Raw genomic sequence first — 17,123 nt, forward strand, 5'->3', positions numbered from 1 at the left:
CATTTGATTTATTTCTTTATTTCAATCAATTGATTTGCTACTCCGTTTCTCATTCGATATTCAATCCATGATTATTCAAATCTCTTTTCTCTTTTGAATCAATCGTGTTATCTATATGCTTCGTTCAATTGAGATTGAGATTATGAATGACATGAGTGGCTAAATTCTTTAGGGGAGATTAACGAGTAGATGGTGATGTGATTAACGGATGATTTAGGATTTCTCGAGAGGGATTAGTTGGTATGAATTATGTGTGCTTAAACCATTAAGATTGATAACCCTAGGAAGTCATCATAGGCTAGACAAGGTCAGGAGATAAGTCAAACTGAGTATATCCTGGTTGAGAAAGAAGGTCGGGAGATAAGCAAGTATCAACCAATCAGTTAGTTAATTAGAGGTCGGGAGGTAATAATTGGTTAATCGGTAGCTAATCCACCTTAAAACCCTGATACGAAGTTAGTTACAAGCTCTAAAGCGAGTTAATCTTCTTGATTGGTTTATTGATTTTTAAGTCATTTATTTATTTTCGTTATTTATTTTTATTCTCTTAATCTATTTTATGGTTCATCGTAATATAAGGATTAATTACTACTACTTAAAACTTAATATTGTAAAAAAAATTCATTGTTTATTCCATCCTCCCTTGGGTATGATTCTCGGAATACTTTTAAAGTATTTCATCGTACTAAACTATATTACAATTTGACTCGTGCACTTGCGGACACCGCCGTTCTAATCTCTTATATTTTTTGTGTTATATTTTTACCATTTATAGGCAGTTAGTTTCAAAGATTATTTAGACAATTCTTTGTCTAAACACACATAAAGGCACATTAAGTGCCTAGCACATATACACATTTCACCAAAAATCATCATAGGCCTTAAATTCACATTTATGGTTCTGACTATGTTTCCAAATAATCATTTATGACCATTTCTTTAATTTACCAACATTTTTGTAACAAAAATCTAAGAAGAGTTTTTATAGCCTCGCATTTCCAAATTCCAAATTTCATAATTACACGTGTTTTCACAATTTTAGTTCACATTTAACAACATGTTGACTCTATGAATACTTACAAGGTTAGCAATTAACTCACGAAATTCTTACCATAAAGTCACATTTACTAATCTTTCCATATGAATACCATATTTCACCAATTTTCATGTATTCCAAGTCACTTTAGAAGTTATCCATGGCAACCAAATTCTTATACCTTATTATTAGGCTTATTAAAATTTAATATTTCACAACAATTAATATAGGAGAAGCAAGATTATCCAAGGTACTTACCTTTGGATGCTCTAAAATACAAAATCATACATTCATAACATTGATTCCACCTTTCGATTTGCTTGAAAATCCATTTCTTGTAACATACCTAAAATTATTATGTTATAAAAGTAGTATTAAGTGAGAATTGTACAAAATGGATTCCTCGAAAAAGTAACACACATAAAAATTAAAGACAAATTGATAAAGAGAAGGTTGATGGATGCCAAAAAAAGTTGAATTAAGAAGTATGTTGTGATATATTAATTTAAAGTAGGGACTAAATTGTAAAGATGTGAAAAATTTTGTGACTCAAGTGTAAATATTCAAAATTTGATGGGTTAAAATGTAAATAGAAGAATTTTGAATGGCCAAAATGAAAACAACCCAATTTCTTGTAACAAGAAATTGGTAAACAAGGATAAAATTGAATAAGTGGAGAAATATGAGGGACTAAATAGTAATCTTACCAAAAGTGGTTAATGATCCGATGATGGAATTATAGAGTATCATGAAGAGCAAATTGTCATTTCTTATTTTGGATAAGTATTAAGTGTAATAATTAAGGATGAATGGTGTAGGAATATTATTGGTTGAAATATTTTATTATTTTATTTTAAGATATTTTATGTTAATTAATCATTAAGTAAAAAGATGGAAAGAAAAAAAAATTTCCATCTTTCTCCAAACTCACGTTCAACCATGGAAGAAAGAAAGAAAGTTTAGTTTTCTTTGCAATTTGGTTCTTTTCTTGAAATTAGGAGAGAAACCCTTAAAATTTCATTAAAATTTCTAATAAAATCAAGACTTCAACAATCTAGTAAACTTAGATTTCAAAAAGGGATATTGTATGTTCATGCTGGAAGAGAGAGAAAATCAAGCTAAAGCTTATCAAGGTTTTATTATGTTTTCAAGTTTAATCTTGTTAAATAAGTATGGAAATAGATTTCTCATGAAAATTTTTATGTTCTTGACATGATACTAAAGAGAGAGAGAGAGAGATGAAGTGATCCAAGAGGCAAAGAAAAGAGAAAAACAAGTGATTAAATATTTGAATATAGCCATTATAACTGGGTATATTATAGTAAATTTTTGGGATTTTATATGGGTATCTTATATATACTGATATTTTCGGAGGCATATGGAACTGTTCATGTTTGGATGCTATAATCAATATACGAAAAGGTTGGATAAATATGCTAATTGACAGAAATTATCGCAAGTCTGATTGATTCACAAGTGGTACTACTCTATCTTTCTTTGGTTTTTCAAGCCAATATATGTGATAGAACACTTGATAATAAGATTCATATGATATTATTTTCTATTTCTGTTGGTAGAAGCTCTGAAAGGTAAATGTGAAATATTGTATTGAAAATAAATTATGAAATGAAAAGATAGAGAATGGATATAAATGATAAACTGGGTAAATATGTACAAAAAGAAACTATAGAACTATAGAAATAATGAAATTCATGATCAAAAGAAAACAAGGAAATTTCGAGGACGAAATTTAGCTTAAGGGGGAGAGAAATGTAATACCCCGAAAATTTTTACAGTAAAATATTATCCCTGATATATTAAAATAAGGAAATAAAGTGAAAAAAAGGGAATTTTTGAGTGATGTCAATATTGAGAAGTATATTATGATATATTAATTCAAGAAAGGACTAAATTGCAAAGATGAGAAAAGTCTTGTTGCACAAGAGTAAATACTCAAAATTTAAGGGGTTGAAGTGTAAATATAAAAAAGTTGAAGGACTAATGGTGCAAATATTTTAAGGGTGGAATGATCTAGAAACCAAAAAAATTGATGAATTAGGACCAAATTGAATAGGTAAAAAAATTATGAGGGACTAAATTGCAATTTTACCAAATTAAGTGATGACTCAATGATGGAATTCTAAAAGATCATGAAGGGCAAAATGGTCAATTAGTAAGAGAGAATTCTAGAATGTAATGATTGTGTTGATGATATTTTAAATTAATTAATTAGATAAATATTATTTTATTAATATTTTATGAGATGTTTATTATTATTATTATATTATTATTTATTTAGTATAAAAGGAAGGAAAGATGAAGAATTATCAACACATTTCCTTTCCCATGCAAACTAGCGTAAGATAAGAAGAAGAAAAGAAGTTTACTTTCTTTACAATTTAGTCCTTCCACCAAAAATTCATTATTTTCACCTAAAAATTGAAAGAATTTCCATAGCCATCAAGAGAGAAAGATAGCAAGGAGATGATGGGGAGCAAGAATATCAAGTTGGATTCAAGAAATCGAAGCTGGAGGAGAGAGAAAAATCAAGTTAAAGATTGAAGTCAATAAGAAAAGGTAAGTACATCAAGATTTCAATATGTTTTTAAGTTTGTTATTATTTATAAAGCATGGAAATAATGTTATAGTAGAGTTTTCTTACATAAGGTCCTATGTTCTTGATATGTTAGTGAAGAAAAAATAAGAGAAAGTGATGAGAAATGGTGTAGAAAAAGAAAATAAGGATGTTATAACATGGTAATTAATATCTTGTACTAAAACAGTTTTGGACAGCAGCAGTAGTCTAACTTTGAAAAATCATCAAAAATTGTAGAAATCTAATTATAGGATGAATAAAATATGAAATTAAATATTATTAAGTCTAGTTTCTTATAGAAGAAATTATGTAAGCAATGGAATTCTAAATCATGAGCTATGATGAATTTTTTGAGACAAGGTCAGAATGATTTCGGGTTCCCCTGTTCTGAATATGTAAAATCATAAAGAAAATTGGATAAAAATAATTAGGGGCTTAAATTTATATTTTTAGAATTCTGAATGAGTCTATTTTCAATAAAAAAAAATATGAACATCATTTGAATTCTGTACAAGGAGATAATTAATTTTTAGTGAAGAAGGGTCACAACTGTCAGACAGCAGAATAGGGGTAACTTTAAAGAATAAACTGTACTTATTGACTAAACAAAAAATTCTGAAAATTTTATGGTAAGAATATATATGAGTCTAGTTTCATGGAAAATTATCGGATCTTAATTTGGAGTCCTATAGCTCTAGATATAAATAATTTAGTGAGTATGACACAGATGGACAGCTTGAATATTCATAAAATTAAATAATAAAGATTATAGATAATGTTACTTACAAGTGTGCTACATACATCAAGGATGTGGAATGGAGAGGAGGAGGAGGAAAACATATATGAATATTCATTAAGCATGGCTAATTTGCATATTTTAGGCTTAGGGACTAAATTGAATAAAAGTAAAACTTTATGGGTAATTTTGTAAAAATGTCAAAAATGACCAAATTGCATGAAATGGATTATTTTACTATTTAAATTAGAAAATTGAATGAAATTATTAATTTAGTTCAAGATCGGGGGAAAACATGTTTTAGGGATTAAATTGAAAAGTGTTGAAATTATGGAAAATTATGATATTTTATAGAATTCATGGACTGTTATCAATATATATGAGAATAATAGTTGGAAATAAGGATTAAATTGCAAGAATTTTATTTTCCTGACCCTAAGGATGAAATCGTCATTAATTAAAAGTTTAGGGGCAAAATGGTAATTTTGCCTAGAGCATTAATTAAATGCATTAGAAGATGAAATGAATGAAAATGATGATCAAATTTTTTTGTAAAGATCCGGACGACTCAAATATGAGACTTGATCGTGGAAAAGAAAAGATATCGGATTAATGAAATTATAAACACAAACAAGCAATGAGGTAAGTTTGTGTAACTTGAATTGTATTTTAAATACTTAAAATATGTGGTTATGTGATGAAAATATGATTTGAATGTTCAATTCATGATATTTGATGAAATATTGATAGTACTCGATATAAATTGAAAATAAATCCCAGTTGAATGAAAGGAAAATTCGATGGATCTCTGAAAAGGAATTGACGGTAAAAAGGATCTAGCCCGGACGGGTGATCCTATTCTGATATAGCCCTCCCGAAGAATACGTGTAAAATGGATTTAGCCTAGACGGGTAATCCGAATTAGGGTCTGAATTTAGCCTGGACTGGTAATTCAGATCCAAGCTCATTAGAGTAATTGTCATTGCAGGGGATTTAGCCTGGACTGGTAATCCCGACAATACTCTATGAGTTTATATTACAGGGGATTTAGCCTGGACTGGTAATCCCACTGTAAGGATGAGGTTCGCGGGAGTGTGCTCTCTGATATGAAATGTGTAAGACCATGGTTGAAAGATACCGTGGCAGCCTGATATGAAATGTGTAAGACCATGGTTGAAAGATACCATGGCAACCTGATATGAAATGTGTAAGACCATGGTTGAAAGATACCATGGCAACGTGATATGAAATGAACAAGACCATGGTTGAAAGATACCATGGCAACATGACAGAAAATGAGTAAGACCATAGTTGAAAGACACTATGGCATCATGTCAAAGATAAATAAGACCATGGATGGGAGACGCTCTAACATTTGTTGAACAATTGATATTCAGGTAATATGTATCAGATGACGAATGGTTATATGAAATAATTATGAAGATAGATAAACTAAATAAGTATAAGTACATGGAATACAATTTATGTTAAGTTTTATATAAGCTATTACCGGAATAAATATACATAAAATATATGGAAATGATGGAGCATGAAATATTGATATAATGAAATGAATGATAAATGCTTATGAAGAAACGGTAAGAGCATGATATGTTTCATGACATGTACATATATGATTATCTTTGATATGTTGATACAAGGAAATTATGTAAGTTGAGACTATTATTAAACTCAAGTGCGATATGTCGAGAAAATAGATATATCAATGTTGAATTTATATGAGATATGTGCAAGTATACTAACAATGTTGCTGTTTGATGCTTATACAAGTGTCAAACTGTTGATTGAATGGTAATATATTTATTTATATGATGCATTGAATCGGTAAGTATTTAAAATTTTTTTAGTGATCTGTAAATGGTAGTAATGCTCCGAAACCCTGTTCTGGCAGCGGATACGGGTTAGGGGTGTTACAATGGGGGCTAGCTTTCATCCTTTTATTCTCTTTAAATTTACACAAGTGGGCCTAAAAGCCAATTTCAATAAATTCCAAGCCCATAGTTTAAAAAGATTGTGGCCCACTAACGTGATCCAAGTTCTAAATATCTAAAGTTATTCTAGACACTAAATGTCTCATACAAACAATATTTTTACCATAAATTTTTTTGGAATTGACCAAAATGCCTTTTTGAGGCAAAATAATCATTTTGCCCATTTATGCATTTAAACACAATCTCTTCACAACAAATAGTTACTAATCAATTCAAATTCCATAATTATTATTCGATACTTAATACACATCCTTGGGTACTGAAGATTATATTTTTACTATTCTCTTGACAAAAATGAGAATGTTACAATTTAGTCCCTATAATTTTGAATTTCTTCTAATTTAATCCAAAAGTGATTTTTATCACACTAATATATAATACAATACGTTTCCATGCCAAATAATCAATAATATTTTACTTTCCAATTTTGGTCAAATTTGCACTTTAATCCTTAAACTTTTTGAAATTTATAATTCTGTCATTTCATCACATATTCATTTTTAAAATTTTTTAAATTAATTCACATATCCAAAATCACTTATTTTCATAATAATTCCTTTAACTAACTCATTTCCCAATTTTCTTGAAAATGCACTACATCCATTATCAGAATACTGCCATGTGTCTAATTGAAAATTTTGGGATGTTAGAATACTGACTTCACTCTTTCCATATAACTCGAAGATGCATTCAATTTCTGACTCATTTCAAACAATTTTTATATCAACATTCTTAGTAAAAATGACAAAAGATCAAGCTAAGTACCCTTATTCCAAAGCAGAATGAGACCTCTTCTTTTATCCTTACAATTAAGTGTTATACATTCTACCATATCAAACTACTTATGTTCTTTATCACATTAAAAAATCATCAATTTTGTTTTACATGAAAACACAACATCGGAATCTTTCTTATCAATTAGTTCTTTAAGGCTTGAAATGTTTGTAGGCTATTCAATAGCCACTCGCCATTGGATCAACAACCTTAAGTATACTTTTCTGTCCTTTTTAATGCTTACCACCATTATCCACCTTCATGCCTTCGCCATCACTACTTGGAGTCCAATAACACCTCTTTCCAAACTTTGATGTTGACTCCAGCTACCTTTTTACATTATGCCTTACTTTAATTACCTACCTAGTAGTCTTTGATATGAATAAGCACAACCTCCTAACCTTATTCCCCCCTTACATCACCAACCCCTACAACAATTGTTGCCTAATTCTTCATATCACTACATGTATGCAAACAAACTAGGTGGTTACCCCTCCAAACTCGACTTCTCTGTGGTGGCATGTTTAGTTGGAATAGTTGACCTCTACCTTGCTCTTTATTATCAACACCAAGAATTTCCTTTCACTCCATAAGAAATAGTCTTACTCCAGGCTTTCTAATAAGGGAAGCCCAAAGCCATCGCTCATACTATTGCACCTCATTCTTTTCTTTCTATATTGTCGATCCTTGCTAGCGTTCAAACCTTATGCCTCATAATACCACTTTTGTAGTAAAAAGGCTAATATACTAAAAAAAAGTCATCAAACTACCATACCTTATTTAAACAAGCCCTGATTCTATTTTTGTAACTAATAAGCCTTTAACCTATATTTTTTACTCATAAAAGCCATTGATTTTAATATTAAAGTAAAAATATTTTGAATTTCAAAACTAATTTACATTTTATTATGATGTGAATTTGATAAAAATGGTTTATAAATAAAAATAAAATAATATTTTTAATTAAAATAAAATAAAATTTTAAAATTTCTTGAAAATGCTTATATACATATCACACTTAATTACTCTTTTGAAATTTTTGAATATTTTTTAAGTTTTATGTTGATGTTAAATGTACATATAATTTCTATTACATCAATAAAAAATTAAAATAACAACCTAAAATTCAAAATAATTTTACTTCAATATTAAAACTAGATGATCCTTACCACACTCCTTAAGATGAAAACTTTACCTAATGGAAAGAAGCCACACCTATAGAACAAAACCCCAAGAAAGCCAAGACACTCCGTTTCTTTACATGTTCCCGCACCCTTTACTCCAGAAACCCCTTAAAATAATCGTAAGAACTGCAAGGACCCTAACCTTGTCCGCAACACTACCCCTACAAAAGGAAGTCGAGGCCTGCAAAACCAATTGAAGACACCATTAGAGGATAAATAGTTAACTTTTATATCTTAAGTTGTTCACGGTTAAAAGTTGTGCGCAAGTGAGTTACAAAACTAAACCAGAATGAAAATTCTTATTCCATTCGAGTTTTTAAAAAATAAAATTAACATCATCTTAATAATAGATAAAGTAAACTTGCATATTTAATATTAGAGTTGTCCACGAGCTGAGCTGTTCGAAAAATGAGAGAGTTTGAGCAAAAACATAAGCCCAAAAAATGAGCTTGGTCAAAAAATAAAGCCCGTTTTTAGAAAACGAGTCAAGTCTCGGGTAAGGTTCTTTTGCCCGACCTGGCCTGAATTTTCAATAAAAAAAAGCTCTGCTGTTTTTGTTGTTTTTCCATGTTTTGCTAATGTGTTCCCACTTTTTGCTATTGTTTTGCTACTATTTTACGAATATGTTGCTACTATTTTGTTGTTAATGTTTGGATATTATATAACATTTGTTTTACTATTAATTTTGCTACTATTTTAGAGGCATTTTTCTTGTCAAGTTGCACTTATCCTAGTGTTATTTAAGTATAAAGTTTTTTAAAATTTTATTTTCAATTTTTTGAGAAACATTTATTTTAATATTTTTAGTATATTTGGTAAATTATATTTTTAAAATTTTTATATAAAAAAATAAAATTAAAAAAAATTAATACAGGTCAAGCTCAGGTTTTAGCATTTTTTCCGGGTCGGGCTAGGCCTAAGCCTAATAATCGAGCCTAAAATTTTATTGAGGCCCAACCCGAACCTACCCATGGACAACTCTACTTAATATTATGTTTGGTATTATTTTTTAAATAAAGAACTAAATTAAATCTTTTAAAAGAGGTACTTATATTTTTAACCATAGAATAACGAATCTCTTTCAACAAATCTTTTTATCATTTTAAAAGATATATATATTTAACTAAGAGAATACAAACAGCTGGGTCCATAGTTCAGTGGTAGAGCATTTGACTGCAGATCAAGAGGTCACCGGTTCGAACCCGGTTGGGCCCTCTTTATTTCCTATTTATATGTGTTAATATCTTTTATCGTGTAATCTGCCCAGCCTAGATGTACGAATTAAATGTACTGTGCTCTTCCCATTGAAGCATATCATTCGTGTTTATTACATTAATTTAATGTTTATTAAGCGTGCCATATTCTCCCAAAATTGCTTCGGCTACTTCCAACCCAACATTGAAATCCTGAGTAGTAGATTCACAAATGTAACAGCATGCCTGCTGCTGTACAATTTTATATGCACATCCCATCCCAGGCAAATTCTGGATCCAAGCTTAATTACATAATTTCTTTCTCTCGTTTACGCTAATCTCATTCATTCGATCCCGGAAAGAGAAAAAAAACACTAAAAACATAACAAAACTGCATTAATCCCGTATAAAATTCTCAAACACTTGGAATTCAGAATTCATAGCAGAACAGGTAAATCCATCAATCACTGTAAACTTGGAACTTCATGACTAATCACATTGAAATATGTCTTACATAGTAGCTTCTACTTCAGGGTCTGTCTCAACCGGCACACTTGGTGAATTGTTTCCACCTCTCAAACGCGAGGATACATTGTCAATCGCAGAATTGAGTTGGCGGATTTTTGCATTCAGGGTCTGCCTCGTTTTCTGCTTTCATAAGCGGAGCTCAATTAATATAAGGATAGCAACAAATATATTATGGACCATGTCACAAAACGAGGTAGAACCCAATTACCTCTAAACCTCCATCATAGTAAATTGGTCGCTTTGCCTTCCGGAATCCATATTCATCTTCATTTAACAGGGATCTTCTAATCTAAATCATAAGAACAAATTAAGAATTCAGATCCAACCTGAATATCCAAAACGTCAAATGTATAGCAAAACAGCCACTCATTGCACGAAACAACAGCAATTAACATTTCATCATTTCCTGAAATATGCTGGGGGATGACGTTTACTATGACAAGACAAGAAGAAAGAAAGCATGAAACCAACCAGTATAACAGGATACATCGTTGTAGCATTGTTACTGGCATAGCTTTCGAGTGCCAGACAGGCAAAAAATTTTGGTTTTTGCGATTAAAGTAATGGTTTGACAACCCAAACCAAAAAAGGAAAAATATAAGGCCTTTTGTGGTTTAAAACCAAAAAAGGTAATTGATTGAATACGTTAGAACATCTGCAGGAAATCAAGTGAAGAAGAATGCAAACACTAATCACCTGTGGTGCAAAAATATATCCCAGAGTTCCAAATAAAGCACCTCCTAAAAGAAAACCAGCAGCAAAATCGTTTCCTCCACCCTTGGTGCCATCACTGCATACCATCAGAGTGAATAGCAAAATGATGACAATAGAGTAGTAGAAATATGCAGCGACATCACTATTGAGATAAAATCAACATAAGTAACTGCAAAATGCTACCTGGAGTAATCTAACATGGTACATCGTGGAACGCAGTAAAAAGTATATTTGCTTTAAAAAATCAGCTCAGGAACATTTAACACAAATGGAATGCAATATACCATGGAGCTCTATGCTTTAAACCTTTTGAGTTTGTGCATTGAGAGGAGCAGTTCAGTGTCAAATTTACAACCTTTTTAACAGTCAAATAGAAGTTTATTAATTGGGAAATCATCCAATAAACAACTTAATAACCATTGCGTATTCTTATAAAAAAAACCATAGGATATAGTAAATAGATCAATGGAGTTTTTAGATTCCACAAGCAATGAGAAAGCATACACAAGCCCCTACGGCGTAGTAAAAAATAACAATGAAAGGAAAATAAAGGAAATGGGATATGTAGTAGTTTTTAAACCCCACTTATAGAGTTAAAAAAACTCCCCCACTGCAAGTGTATCAATGGCGACCCCGTTTATAGTTAGGCAGAAATACTTCTATTGACGTCATTCTTCCAAATGTGTTCAGCAATGAGACAACACTAACTATATAAACAGGTAGTGATGACCTCAAGACTTTTGGTATTGGTATGAAGACTTCAGTTTTGATGTTTGGCAATTAATTTTGAGCTTCAAATATAATAATCTTGAAAGTGCATAACTTCTTTGGTGGTCTGTCCGGCACCAAGGTGATTTAGTTAGACAGGACTAATAATCTAGTAAACATAAAACCAAATGCTTGGTAGAGGTATGGTTGGAGTAACAACAACTAATAATCAAGCGTTCAGCTACCATAGTGCGGCATACTCTTATATGAAACATGAAAATTCATCCAAGCTTACAAAACATGGATTGTTCCAGATTGACATACCGGTACTCTGCACAAACAGAAAACCGATGGTTGGATGCCATTGGTTTCCTCTGAACTGCCAAACTTGGTGTTTTGCCAAAGGTGCTGGACTTAGCGAAACAAATTTCACTTGCCTGAAGATGAGAACCACCTATAAACCAGAGAGAAACAACGATAAACTGAGCATAAAGAAAGAACTTGGTAATCAATCATTTCGTTGCTGTATGTCAGCATTAACAACAAGCTATCCCAAGTTCCAAGAAGAATTTATATAGTGAAAACCAATGCAACATGAAAAAGAAAAAAATACTTCTAGACTCTTTCCCATTTTACATGTCTTAATTTCATTTATGGAAGTTAGAATATGACTGTTACTTTTCATAATTTACTGAATTTGAATCCTTAAATCTTCCCTCTTTTCCTCTTTTTCTCTTTGGGGTTTTTACATCAAACCTACGTTACTCTGAACGCAGGTATGAATTTCGGTACGGATATGCATTCAACATGGACATGTTCATTTCATACTAAGTTCCATGTATTTTGAGAGTCCTTGGAGACCCATATTCCATACCCATGTTTTGGATATATGCTTTAAGTGTTAAACACGGGTAATGCGAGAAAAATGGGAAGTCCAAGCAACAGCACCAAACACCATACAAGTTTGATATCAATGAAAATATTCAGTAATTTCTAAAATAAAAATGGAAGAAGAGATTTATATTCCTAAAATTTACGTCCACAGTCAACGAAACATACAGGATAAGACAGAAGAAATCAAGAAATAAACTTGACGCATATCTATTTCTAGTAATTTTCCTTCCTTAAAAGAATTTTAATCATCTAACAAAGAAAGTGCTTATAATCTATTAGTTGAACTTTGGGCATAAAAATCTCCAGTCTTATCCAACAGCATCATCTCAATTAACTTAGATCACTGACTTCCTTTCTGGTTGAAAAACATCACTTTTACACACGAAAGCAAATATTCACATTTTTAATAATTATCTTCATAAATGTAATGATGTATGATTTACTTTCATATACTTTTTTAATCAACTATCATTCACTTAAAACTGAAAATCGAGGATATAATTCTTTTTTTTTTCCCTTCAGAAACAAAAATTCTAGAACATTAGTCATTTACGCTATCTAAATTAAAAAAATCATGCTCCAAAAATCAGATAAAACATGTGCAGTTACAACGCATATTAAAATATTCAAATAAAGACGGAGCAGCAATCAAAATTTGAAATGATTAAGTAAAAAAATAGAAAAGTTGATTAAAACAAAAAACCTGAGATGGAAACGGGAGCGATGCAGGAAGCCATGAGAGATCTAGTGAAAGAACGAAACCAAAGAGAAATTAGTTGGACCTTTTTGGTTGGTTTTCAAGGAAAAATAGAGAAGCGAAAATGAAATTATTATATATATAGATGCAATTAGATTTTATTTTTTCTGTTTACGGATATGCCCCTTCTTCATTTAAGATTTATATTTTATCGAACCATTTTTTATATGTGATTTCCTTCAGGTGTTTTCGTTACGGTGTGGATGATAGCATCTTAATTCTTTGGGTTTGGACCGATTGTGCACTTTGAGCTCTGAGGTAAAATCTGCATACAATTGAGAGCCCTCATCAAAATTATATTAGATGATTAGATTATTGAGATTACATTTTTTATATGAAGTTTTATTATTTTTATAAATATATTAACGTATTTTTTTATTTCTTATTGTTTTAAGTTTTTTAATTAATGTTTTGATTATATTTTTAAATTATTTTTATTTTTAATTAATATATTTTTTGTTTTTAATCATTTTTATAAGTATATTATTATTTTTCTTTCAATTAATGATATTTGTAATAATTATTTAATTTTATAAATAAGAGAGTTAAAAATAAAATATATATTAATTAAAAATAAAAATAATTAAAAAATATCATCAAAACATTAATTAAAAAAAAGCTTGAAACAATATGGAATAAAAAATACATTAATATGCTTATAAAAACAATGGAACCTCATACTCAAAGATGTATTCGCAATTATCTAATCATCTAACGAAATGAGTTAATATTAATTAAAAAAATTTAAAAAAAACTTAAAGCAACATGAAATAAAAATACAAATGTGAGTGGTAGATGAATTGAATTTGAGATTCAATGATGTAATTACAACTATCCAACATTTAACTAAAGAACTAATATGTTAAAAAACATTAATTAAAAATTTAAAAAGCTTAAAGCAACGTAAAATAAAAAAATATAAATATAAGTAGAAGAGAAATTTAACTCGAGACTCAAGAATGTAATTGCAACTATCTAACCATCTAACTAAAAGAACTAATATGTTAAAAATTTAATTAAAAATTTAAAAAGCTTAAAGTAACATAAAATAAAAAAATAAATATGAGTAGGAGAGGAATCAAACTCAAGACTCATAAATAAAAATACTAACATTTAACCATCTGATCAAAATTGAAAGTGCATCCAACTTGAAATATTTTCTGGCCATATTTACCAAACACGTCCAACTTTTTTTTAGAATTTTGAAAAAACCAACCTAATCCAATAATTATAGTTGAAAATCAGCATTTTTAGATAATTCTGGATAAAATTTATGATATAGTTTCATTTTTTTTTCAATTTTGTTATTTAAAATTTTTAATGATTTTTTTGATAGTATTTTTCATAAAAAATTGTTTACGCAATGAGGGAAATGAATGGTCTTTTTAGTAAGATGTCTTTTTCTTTTTTTTAAAGAAAAGAATGGTTTTATTAGTAATAAACCAGTAAGAACCATTTGGCTACCCAATGAGGGAAACCAACGGACAAACAAAAAGATGAGAAATAGACCCTTCTACACACAGCAAAGGGGAAAACGAAAAGAAAAACCAGTCAGCTAAACCTTCAATATTCCATGCCTGAATCAAAATAAATAAATGATAGAATTGGGTTTAGCAAAACAGCAGTGATGGTAGCAAAATCTAAGAGGTAATCACTAACTAGAAGCCATGCCATCAGCCTGGATCAGCCCACCGTCGACCTGCATCCACCAAATGACGGAACTCCTCACGTATGTCTTTTACCTAGTAACAATCTGTGTGACACTGGATTCCTTTCTTAGCTAGCGAATGCACCACTTAACTATGTTCTCTGAAAGTTTCTGATAAAAAATGCAGCTTTCAAAAGAAGAGGATAAAAATCTAACATCGTGTAAGTAAGCACTAATATTAGATATATCATCAATATTTGCGTTGAGCCTTTTAACGACTGTTCTGGAGTCGCCTTCCAGGATTACACATCAGAACCCCATATCTCTGGCAAAATGCAAGGCTTGGAGACAAGCTAAAGCTTCAACTGCAAAAGAATCAGAAATGGCTCTGTTGAATCGAGTACAGGCTCCTAGAACGAATCCTTCCATATCTCGAACAACTACTCCTGTAGCAGAAACATGGGAAGCCGCCCTGAAAGGAAATAAGGCTGAGTTGGAGGCATCCACCCACCCAACGATGGGATTCGCCTAAGGTCACTCTCAATCCTCAGTTCATTCGACTCCCTGATATATGCTTAAACAAAAATAGTAACATCTTGCACCGTTTGAACTTTGTTTTCATGCACAAGCAAATTTCTTGAATACCATAACGCCCAAAGCGTAATAGCATACTCGACATTATCTTCACCAAATTTCTGAATGAACCAAACATCCAATTAGGAAAATCATTACTGTTATCTGAATTTGACCAGGAGAAACCAAGAGACGACTAAACAGCCGAGGCAAACCCACATTCCTTCCCAACATGGCTACTGTCTTCAACCCCGGTGGAACAACGGGAACAAAGAAGTAAGAATGAGTTTACAAACAATGGTCGGATGTTGAATCTTATACCAATAAACTTGAAACATGCTTGGCCCTAAAATATACACCTAAATAAGCCATTTCTATCATTGCAAATTTGGAATAGAGGGATTGGTGACATAGGGGTCTTTGGTGCTAACATATAACAATTTGAACCAAGAGCGGATGATAATAGGAGCCAGTAGTGTTTGAAAATTTTTAATTAGTGCCTTAAAGTCTTAAAATTTTAAAATTTCTTATTAAACCTTTACAATTTTAAAACTTTTAATTAAATCTCCAATTATTTTTGGAATTTTCATTAAACCCATAAACATTTTTGAAATTTTAATTAACCCTCTAAATTTATTGCTAACATCCATGACTGATTTTACCACTTTAACTATGGTTATGTCAAAAATATGCCTTAATATAAATAAACCTTTCACTTTAAATAGAACCTTATATACAAATAAAAAGATGAGAGTTCGAACACATATTATTTTTATAAAAGTAAAAATAAATATTAAAAAAGCATATTATTTTTATAAAATTATTTATAGAATAAAATAATACATAGTTAATATATCAAATACTGATCTTCCAAAAAAAATTCTTCTAATATTATCAAAGAAAAAAGAGAGAAAGAATACTCTTAAAGATTTGGGGAAAACGTTTTGAAAATTTGGAAAAAAATGTTTTTCTAAAAATGTTTACTTTAAATTAAAGTATTAGATAAGTAGACTTTCTAAAACTTTTAGTTTCATATTTAAATTTAAAATAATTAATTAAAGTTTTCCCATGTGTCCACCTAAGCAATTTTTGCTATGTTGTTATAACTTATTAAATTATGCACAGTCATTTTAATTTTTGAAAATTAGAAATTTAGTCTTTATATTTTTATTTCATGGAATTTAGTTTTTTTACTTTCTAGATTTTAAAGTTAATGTCTGACCGTTAACATTATTAATTTTTTTATTAAATTCAAGCTAATTATAAAATTATTTTTTAAATTACATAGTAATCAAGTGAGTATTTTGTTGTTGGCTAAACTACAAAAATGGTTAAATATTTAGGTTAAATTCAAGCTAATTAAATATGACAAAATTAATATTTAGGTTAAATATTTTGTTGTTGGCTAAACTACAAAAATGGCCGCTAAACTTTGGTAAATTTTCTTTTTCTTTTTTTCATTGAACTATGAAAAGTTACATTTTGGCCACTAACATTATCAATTGATGAGTCAACTGACCACCAACTTAATTGAGTAATCTATACTATATATGAAATGCTTGATTAATTGGTATAACGAGTCAATCGAGTACCAATTCATTTGTGCAATGACGAAAATATCATTATTTTATAAAGTAAATTATATTATTCAAATGGTATTTTTTTTGTCATTTTATTTATTTTATATAGAAAAATAAAAAATATATATACACATAATAAAATTTGAACCCAAACTTTCATAGCTTTCAACATTTGTATTTTATCTTTCAA

General features: G+C 30.0%; 1 protein-coding gene and 1 non-coding gene across 2 annotated transcripts; one reads left to right on the forward strand and one right to left on the reverse strand.

Moving 5' to 3' along the window:
• Nucleotides 1-9,481: 9,481 nt before the first annotated feature.
• Nucleotides 9,482-9,553, forward strand: TRNAC-GCA (transfer RNA cysteine (anticodon GCA)). The gene has a single exon. It is a non-coding gene; the product is annotated as a tRNA-Cys (tRNA).
• A 353-nt stretch (nt 9,554-9,906) lies between these two features.
• Nucleotides 9,907-13,263, reverse strand: LOC107918407 (uncharacterized). The gene is made up of 5 exons (XM_016847968.2): nt 13,079-13,263; nt 11,806-11,935; nt 10,756-10,849; nt 10,268-10,348; nt 9,907-10,179 (listed from the first exon to the last, which is right to left on the reverse strand). Exons 1-5 carry the CDS (start codon nt 13,110-13,112, stop codon nt 10,042-10,044), a joined length of 477 nt encoding a protein of 158 aa, XP_016703457.2. The 5' UTR covers nt 13,113-13,263; the 3' UTR covers nt 9,907-10,041.
• Between the last annotated feature and the right edge of the window lie 3,860 nt (nt 13,264-17,123).

The sequence above is a fragment of the Gossypium hirsutum genome, chromosome A13 (genome assembly GCF_007990345.1).
Source record: "Gossypium hirsutum isolate 1008001.06 chromosome A13, Gossypium_hirsutum_v2.1, whole genome shotgun sequence".
Lineage (NCBI taxonomy): Eukaryota > Viridiplantae > Streptophyta > Magnoliopsida > Malvales > Malvaceae > Gossypium > Gossypium hirsutum.